The 9,861-nt window shown below is 44.8% G+C and overlaps 1 protein-coding gene across 1 annotated transcript in view; it reads right to left on the bottom strand.

Moving 5' to 3' along the window:
- Positions 1–9,861, bottom strand: part of BCR (BCR, RhoGEF and GTPase activating protein) — a 129,447-nt gene that overhangs the window by 58,679 nt on the left and 60,907 nt on the right. The window contains exon 2 of the mRNA XM_006019873.3: positions 6,976–7,160. Coding sequence (XP_006019935.1) covers positions 6,976–7,160 — 185 coding nt within the window. The remainder of the gene's footprint in view (positions 1–6,975; positions 7,161–9,861) is intronic.

The raw sequence follows: 9,861 nt of genomic DNA, 5'->3' as shown, positions 1-9,861 counted from the left end.
AACATGAGTTATAGGGTTATCTGTGTAGTACTTAGATACTATTGTGACAATGACAGAAAAACCCAGGAAGAAATTGGTCCTGTCCCCCCATCACCTCTCTCTCACCTACTGACAACCTTAATTTACATTCTAACTGACTGGCTTTCTTGCATACCTACTGGCCTCTGGCTGCTTTACCACTCCATCCAGGAAGAGCACAGACCATCTGCAGATGCTTCCTCTGCCTGACGAGGAGTATTTATACCCGAAAGCTTGCAAAGAAGAATTTTTCCAACTATTTGAGTTGGTCTAATAAAAGATATCAGATATACCCAAAGAACCTTGTCTGCCTCAGAAAGAAAGTAGTAACTCTGTCTTCAGAACAGAGCATGACTAGCATGCACTAAACAAGGCTTGGGATCACACCTGGAACAATGACATTAAAACAAAATATCAAATACAGTGAACAGTTCAAACTGGGCACTGAAAAAGCCTGGGATGCTGAGGGGAAAATACAGTATGAGCTCAGGCAATTACAAATATTAATAAATTCTCCTCAGGCAGATGCACAAGGCAGGGTTGAGGTACGGTTGCACAGGTAGCCTTAACTCTGGCCTTTCCTTAATATTAAACCTTGGACTTTGCAACTTTGATGTTCTTTGCAGTTTTTTTGCATGCATGCCTGCATATCTGCATACAATGTATGCATGCAATCCCAGTTTTCATATTAAAAAAAACCAACACAAAACTGTAAGATAACAGGGATTTCAAAAGTCACCCTAGGCATCAGTAACTGAATGGCTCAGGAGGAGAAAGCTAATTATAGAGGAGAAAGCTTTTGTTTACACGTCATCTCTGGTAATCAATGACTGTGGGAAAGGAAACACAAGAAGTTCATGTGACCACTCTGCAGGCTTCTGGGCAAACACTCTGTGCACTAGTCTCAATGAAGTGCCTTGGGCACTTGCAACTTTGTTCCACTGAAACATTTTCCAGTACTGCAGCTGTGAGCAGAACAAGTCACTCTGCAAGGTGCAGCAAGAAGGGAATTAATGTGCTGTAAAATACTGGTACACAAAGGAATTAATTTCAATCCTCTACCAATATTTTACAGGACTGAAATTAATTCCCTGATCCCTGTGCCGACATTTCTTTCTGTGTGCACTGACACCTAAAGATCATTTACACTGAGGAGGGTCACTAAGTGGTGCAGCTGTTGCAGGCAGAAGTGCAAACCAGTGTTGAGACTCCTCTACTAGCGGTTTTAATGGACTGGACCAGAGCTAACGTCACAAGAACCACAGTCACAAACTCTTCTGATTAGCATCAGCAGACTTTTCTATACCCTATTTCCAAAAAGCCACTTTACCATCTGCACCTGGAGACACAGGAACTTGACTGCTGATTAGCACCCTTCCCACCACAGTAGCACGAGGGTATTAGATGGACACTGCAGGAATTCCTTCCTTGGGAGGTCCCATCACAGCCTGAGCATCTTCTCAGTCAGAGGTTTTTGCTATCTGATTTTCTTTATTTCAAAACAACTCTGTTGGCAGGTTAGGGGGTGGGTCAGGAAAGGAAAGTAAAGGCTTTTGAGACTGGATCTGTCTCTGCACGCAGTTAAGAACCAGGGTAGAACTCCAGGCTGAGGAGTTTGTGGCTGTTCCTTCTTGCTTCAATTAATCCACAACACACTTAAGGCTTGGCAGTGCTACACTGGCCAGCACCACAACTGAATGAGATCTGCATGTTGCGATAGACAACAAAATGAACATGAGCCACCAATGCAATGCCATAGCTGGCAGAGCTAATCAAACACTGGCATGCATCTACCGAGGCATCTTGAGCAAGGCTAAGGATGTCATCCTCCCGTTCTACTCGGCCTTGGTGAGGCTGCAGCTGGAGTACTGCGTCCAGTTCTGGGCGCTGCATTTCAGGAAGGAGAAGCTCAAGATAGACCAAAGGAGGGCCACACGTGATTAGAGGCCTAGAGACAAAAGCATATGAGAGGCTGAAAAACATGGGACTGTCCAGCCTGGAGAAGAGAAGACTCAGAGGGGACTTGGTGGCAGCCTATATCTGGGGTGTACGTCAGGGCCTGGGGGAGCATCTATTCACCAAGGCCCCCCAGGTGGAAGACAAGAAATAATGTGCGCAAACTGACTGAAGATCACTTCAGGCTAGACAAAGGAAAAACTTCTTTACAAGTCGAGAGCCGAGGGTTTGGAACAGGCTCCCCCACAGAGGTGGTAGTCACCCCCCTTGACGATCTTCAAAAAGTATCTTGACACCCACTTTTCCTGCCCAAGCGCAGAGCTTCCTGAGCCTGACGAAGGGTTTTTGAACCCGAAAGCTTGCTTAATAACTATTCTCCAACCATTTGGGTTCGTCTAATAAAAGATATCAAATTCACCCAAGGAACCTTGTCTGCCTATATCCTTAGACCAACACGGCTACAACCTAAACCCTTCCAGCCCCTAACATTTATGAAACTATGAAAAACTGTGCTGTGCCTTTAATAAGTCACAAAACTAACAAAGAGTTAAATGTTCCTGAACTAGAGTCGACTGCCCTTATGGTTATCAGAGGGAGAGGAAAGGTGGTTTTTTTTTAAAGTTATATTAAAACAAATCTTTAATCTGAAATCAGCAACTGCAAATCCCCTGGTCCCACTGGCACTCATGACAACCTAACATGATACCTCACCGATTAGGGACAACTTCAGGTCTCTCTGAAGGGTGCTGAAACAGGAGAAGGTCTAAGTAACCCCCTGGGAGATGCTTCCTGTCCTGAGAGTAAAGCCAAGGTAGAAAGCAGAAGATTCCAGAAATAAACTGCTGATGAGAGAAAAGGACTATCTATCACCAAGTGTGCTTTGGTTTTATGGGACACAGGCACATCTTCAATTGGGAAAAGGGTGTTAAAAGCCATGGATAAAAGCTGTCTTAGCATAAGGGGAAGCAGACATGAAAAGGACAGGCTGACTAGGCTGGCCAGCTCTCAACAAAAGGCAGGATGGAAACTAAGAAACCCTCATTAAGCATAAAAATCAAGATGTCAAGAATGAAACTAATCAAGGCACCAAGGGATACGAAGAGAAGAAATTAATTGTCAACACAAGGAGCCCGTGTAATAAACAAGAGAAATCAGAATTACTCATTTATGAGCACAAATTCAACCTCGCAGGTATTACTGAATCGTGGTGGGAAGATTCACATGATTTGAAAGTTAAAAATCGCATGCTAAAAACTATTTAGGAAGGACTGAGTAGGTAAAGCCACATCAAAAATGGCACTACTGGTTTCTGAGTCCCTGACAAGTCAGAAGCAAATGGACGCGAGTGATTCTGAATTAATGTTCTAAAAGACAAAGCACAAAATGGGGTACAACCTGGTGCGTGGTGCAGACCAGAGTCACGCCCAGGAGCAAGAGGACCCATCCTGGAACGCCTCTCTAAATTACACAGGGGTAAAAAACTGCCTGGGGAATTTCAACTTGAGGAACATACACCGGAAGTCTCATGCTGGCTCCGACCTTGAACATGCAAAATATTGTTCTCAAAACTAAAAATTAGTGGTTGCTCTAGTGCAAGTGACCATAACGTGATTATCTTTGTTATGTGCACACAGAATAAAAGTCTAAACCAGAACCCAGAGATTTGGAGCTTTAAAAGGCCCAATTTCACAAAACCGAAGACAGTTATGTACTGAATCAGCTGAGAAGGAAGAAATTAAACATAAAGAGGTAAATAGTAATAGGGAGCTGCTTAAGTGAAATTTTATTAGATTTCCAAAACCCCAAAATCCCACAGTTGATTGAGACGGTTATACGTCTACAAACAAAACAAAGCACAGCAAAACCTGACCTGCCTTAAGAGGAAACTGAAGTAAAAGAAAGTAAAAATAGCTATAAAACAACAAATGGAAAAAGAGGAAGTTGATGGTAACGTATATAGATTTTGAAACCAAGGAATGGAGAAAATTGGTAAGAAAAGCAAGAGTGGAAGGAGAAATCTATGGCCAAGAGATTTAGACATACTAAAAGGAGTTCTGAAGCATATTAAGAGCAAAAGGAATTTTAACAATAATATTGGTCCATGTAACATGGCAGAATTATCAGAATGGCAGAAGTGCTTGGTAAGTGGGGAAAAAAACCCAGATAATGCAAAAATACCTTTCCCTGCCTCAATAATCAAGGCACCAGTGACTAAAGTCAAGTGTTTTTAAATCAGTGGTCCTGACACCTCGCATACAAGAAATATATAGAAGTTGGTTGAGGAGATCTCTGGACCTTCAATATTACTTTTTTCAGTAAGTTCTAACATTAATGTTTAAAACCAGGATGACCCAAGTAATTATAAGCCTCTTAAGTCAAACCTGGAAAAAGTAACAGAATACCTTATGTACTACTCAATTAATAAAGAATTAAGGGAGGTAATATAATCAATATCAGTCAGCTTGGGTTTTTGGAAGACAGATCTTGTCAAACTAAATTTATATTCTTATCAGATTATAAATTCAATTAATCAAAGGTATAAAATGCATTTATTTAATATACTTAGATTGCTTAAAGCATTTCACTTGGTACTGCACAGAATCTTGATTAATAACCCAGAACAATGCAAAAATCAACATGGCCAACAATAAAGGCTAGTAAAATGATTAAGAAGAAATCATCCTTGAGTGTCTGTTTCTAATGTGGCTCTGACAGGGATCAGATCATGGCTCTGTGCTATTCAACATTTTTATCGGTGCTTTGGAAAAAGCACAAAATCTTTACTACTGATAATGTTTGCAGATGACTGGAGAAGTGGTAACTCATGAAAAGGAGAGGTCAGTAGTACAGAGTGAGATGAACTGTTTGGTAACCTTGGCTCTGGCAAACTGTATGTATTTCAATACAGCCAGTCATGTGTCTAGGAAGAAAGAATGCAGGCCATACCTAAAAGGATAAGAGACTGATCCTGGGCAGAAGTGACTCTGGAAAGGCTTGGGAGTCATGAGAGAGAATCAGCTGAACAGGAACTGCTCTTAGTGCAATGCTGTGGTCACAGGAACAAACAATTCTTGGAGTGATACACAGTGGGAACATACCAGCAGGAGTACAGAGGTTATATTACCTATGTATTTAGCACTGTGTAAGCACTACTGAAATAACGCATCCAGTGCTAATGTTCCTGCTTCCCATTGTCGATCTTGAAAAACAATGGGGAGGATTCAGAGAACAACCATGGTAATGATCACAGGATTGAAAAATATGACTTGATGATCAGAGATTTCAAGAGCTCTTATTTAGCTTCTCAAAGAGACTTGATCAAAGACAATAAAGTACCTACATGGAGAACAAAAATGAAGGGCTCTTCAGGCTAGCAGACAATTTTTTTTTTTTTTTTTTTTAAACAGTGATGGTAATTCATCATGGGAGCCCCTTACCTGGATCTGTGGTAGATTCTGCACAAGAGGATTTAATATATACACACGCACATACAATAGACAGACAGACAGACAGACAGACATTCTAATGTTATAAAAACCTTAGGTTTTCTGTCTGTCTGTCTGTAACACTTTAGTCGCACTCCGATTGGTTGTCTCGGCACCAGAGCACTCCAAGAGCATTCAAGACAGGAGGCGGCGGCGCGGTGGAGCATCACCACAACAGTAAGGACGGAGGGTACAGAGAGGACGGAGTGAGGGGCGAGGTCTGAGCCGCTGGGCTTGCTCTGCCCCCCCTCAGTCCCCGCTGTCATGGCGGCGCCATCCCCCTCTACTTCCAAGGACCAGGGCTGCAACAGGCCCTCAGTCCCCCCTCCCCCCCCCAGTCCCTCAGTCCCTGCTGTCATGGCGGCACTGTCCCCCTCTGCCTCTGAGAAGCAGGGCTGCAGCAGGCCCTCAGTCCTCGCTGGCCACGTCCCTGCCTGGCCCCCACCCCCCATGATGGTAGGGACTGAGGGTCTGGAGCAGGTAGGTGCCCCCACCCCGCCCGCTTTGGCACATGGAGCTAGAGGGTGGTGCACACAGGGCCAGAGGCAGATCCAGTGGGGGAGGTGCACAGGGCCGGATGTGGAGTGGTGGCACTGTGGGCTGCTGGGTGGTGGTGCTCTGTCCCCGCCTGCTCCCCCCCCGTCATGTTGGACAACGGCGGGGACAGACTGGGACAGCAACATAGGGAGGGCGGTGGGTGGTGGCCCTCCATCCCCGCCTGCCCCGCCCCCTCTCCCCCCCCAGGTCATTCTTAAAGGGCACTTGGCTAGTATACATAATATATACATATACACCCCACCCCCTAAGGTTGGTCTAAAAAAGGGAAGCTTCGGTTCAAGACCAGGTACTGAATTTGAGGTTTAAAGTTCTGTGGTCTCTGTCATGCAGGAAGTCAGATTAAACTATCACAATGGCCTTAAAATCTACTAATCTATTATAGATGGTTACATTAATAGCTATTAAGTGCAGATAAAATTTTTCACCAAAAGCAGCTCCTTCAAGTACATGGTCACTACACTTAAGAGCTTGGCAGGTTGGCAGTTTTAATTCCATCTGTCACCCAGTGTTCAAATTAAATAGATTTTACCATGTTTAAACACTTGTCAAAGCATGTGGTTATCTACATGCAACTCAAATATTCTTTCAAAACACATTCCATAGTACCATTACCGTGTACTTCCTAAGTATATCTTCTTACAGCTGGTAGTTGAGATTGATTCTACAACACTGATTCATTAAGCAACCTCACTGATTCACTAGGGTTATTTATATCAGTAGAACTGAAAAAAACAAAAGCCTGGCCCCCAATTTGCAAATACAGATTACAAATCCATAACAAGTGAGACAAATATATGAAAGGCATAAAGGCTTCCACACAGCCACTCACAGATCAATCAGTCCTTCTTTCCACACCAGTGGTCTCAGTTCTTGTCTGTTGCTGATACATCCCCTTCCTTGAAACACTCTACCCTAAGCCATGCTATCTCCAAGCAAAGAGATGACTAAAAGGACTCACTGATTTTGTGGACTCCAGAGACCCTGAAGAGAGGGTATCTCGGCTGCCCCGACTCTTGGAACTGAGATGTGGTGATGATGACGGTGAGTCATCAATGTAGGGCATCATGTCATGGTGTCGCCGCTGTTCTTCGGCGCGGTCAGCATCATAGGCATAGCTAGGTGGCGTCCCACTGAATGAAGCATCTGTAGAGAAAAACCTATATTAGACACAGAACAACGGGATAGGAGAATAGCATAGGCTGCTCTGCCAGCTCCCTTCCTTGATGCCTGGTGATAACACTTATTTATCAACATTCAGTAAATGCAGGAACATCAACAGCTAGACATATGTCCATTCTGGGCCCAAGTTTAACAAATTTATGCTGTCACTACAGACCTTATTCCACTCCTTAGCAGCTACAGTAGAGCTTTTCTGCAATCTAACAAATTCTTCCTTGTCTAATCATAGTCTATGCACCTTCATTTTTGCCTTTATTGCCAAGTGTTAAAAATTCCTTGCAAAAACCTTTTATAGGACTCCTGTAGCTACTTGCAATCCAGGACTAGGTTTCCTCAATCTCGTTTTCATGAGTGCACTGGATTAGGGCAAAGAACCTCATCTACTCAGCACAGCAGGGATCGCACCTTCACCAATCAGATGGATTTTATAAACTCACTGATCAAGAGGGAAATGTCAGGTTTTCCTCAGACTGCTTCCCTGCACTCCTGTTTCTGAGCTGAAACACTAAATGTCAAATGCACAAACCTACTTCTAAAGCCTCCCAATGGGCCCCAGGGGGAAAGCCCCTAACTCCTTAGTTTTGAGATTAACCCTTCAATCGTAAGGAGAATCAGTTCAACTAACACTCACTTCCATCCAAAGCAAGTGAACCCCTGCAGAAAAGGCTGGGGGCCAGGACTCCGATTTGTATCCTGCACTGTGCGAGGACAGAGGAACCTGTTGTATGTATTATGTTAAGGACACAGCTTGCTCTACCGGTCTGCCATAGCCTCTCTGATTACTCTGCATAGTGCAGAAAGAAGGACATCCAGCCACGGGCAAGGGTGAGTGAATGTTTGTCCCTTAAGAGAGATCCAAGCCATTATGTCTCTTGGGTAGTACATAGGCCTCAATTCTCTTCCCAGCATGGGCGACTGATGCCACCTTAGTCGGGGGGGGGGGGGGGGGGGGCACATGCCCCCCCCCCACTGACTGGGGGGGGTCCCCCCTCAGGCAATCTTGCTGGGGGGTGGTGTTTCCCCTGTGGCCAATCGCGAGATAGCCAATCGCTGGAGCTGCTTCCTGAAGTGTCACGGCACTCCACTCCCCCGCTGGCGCTCCTGCCCCCCCCCCCCCCCCTCCCCCCCTGCCGCTCCTTCCCCCCCCCCGCCCATTGCCTAAGCAGTGAGCATGGCTGGTCATGGGGTGCATGTGCACTCCCGTACACCCCCTACGTGTCACCACTGCTTGCCCAGACCAAGGCCTGCAATTGTTCAAAGATACCCGTGTGCAAACAAGAATGTTTGAGCATGGACCAGTGAGCATGGGACCTGAATGTACAGCATTACAGCTTACTTTCAACCCTCTCTCTTTCCCCTACAAGTGTCGCTGCCCCCTTTCACAAGGGCATTGCAGGGGAAATGGGAAACTGCAAAAGAACAATGAAGATTTCTATAAATCAGCTTAGTCTTGATCCCCTGTGAAGTAACTAACTCTCCTTTCTAGCTTTAGAGGACAGAAGAGGACATAGAAGACAGAGCCTCCTGTTGTTGGGGCCTGGGGAGCTTTTTATGAAAGCTGTGCATTATATTCAGGCTGAAATATAAAGGGGAACAAATCTGCCTCCCCTTCACAAATATTGAGGTCCTGCTAAGGAAGTGAAGCTCAGCAGCAGCCAGACACACCAACAATTCTGCCAGACAACTGTCAAGCCCAGGGTCAAAGAGTAACATTTTACAACACACTTCCCTTCCTCAGCCATCTCAATGACTTACTCCCACAAAGGACATGAACTTTGTGAGAAAGGAGTAAAAGTTTAGATCTAAAGCCAATGCAAGACAGGGAGCTGGTCGAGGTATTTATAAAAACAATACCCTTAGCACCCAACTGTACATTTGCTGGAGAAATTATATGTACTAGAAATGACTAGCTCTGAGGCCTGAGCCTAGCAAGCCCATGCAGGTCTGTGACAACGTTATTTTAATAAGACTATAGGGGCCCTATGCTACTTAATCCCTTGAGGTGTTACCTTGTGTTTCCTGACAGCCTTGACACTGCAGAAGAACCACAGGAACAAAAAGTAAAGCCCAAGTCGTGTACTTGGGAAGGGCCTTTGCCCGGTAGCCTTCCAGATTCCCCAGTGGTCCCAAAGATGACCCAATGGTACTGTTTTATCTAATGATTGCTTAGCAAGAGTTTAAATAAGATTGTTTGATGAAGTCTGTGATAGTTGCTGCCTATAGTACGAACTCTCTCCCAATTTGCTGGCAGCCAACCACAACCCATTACGGACTTCTTGACAGGCCTTTAGCTAATGACAGGACCCAGAGAAGGCAGTACAAGCTCCCACGTGGTAGCAATAACTAGGCAGAAGGAAAGTTGCAAAATCTTTATTCAGCCACAGGGAATTTCTTGTGAGCATGTGACTCGAGAAAGAACCAGTGAGAAAGGAGGGATGCTGGCTTCTGTTAGCCCATCCACCACTTCCCTATTGCCAGCATAGATTTTTAATATCCTGGCAAGAGAGGCAACCGCTACGCTCCTCCAGGGAAGTCACCTGATTTGGACATTTTTCTAGACTAACAAGCTGGCAAGGTAAGTTATTTGCAGTTGAAGGTTGGTATTATCCACACTGGAAGATCAGGGTTCTTATCCATCTTCCCACCTTGGAAGAGACAAGAACGC

The sequence above is a fragment of the Alligator sinensis genome, unplaced genomic scaffold (genome assembly GCF_000455745.1).
Source record: "Alligator sinensis unplaced genomic scaffold, ASM45574v1 scaffold505_1, whole genome shotgun sequence".
In the NCBI taxonomy this organism is placed as follows: Eukaryota; Metazoa; Chordata; order Crocodylia; family Alligatoridae; genus Alligator; species Alligator sinensis.
Note: the sequence above shows the minus strand (reverse complement) of the source record. Positions and strands in the feature narration are given on the sequence as shown.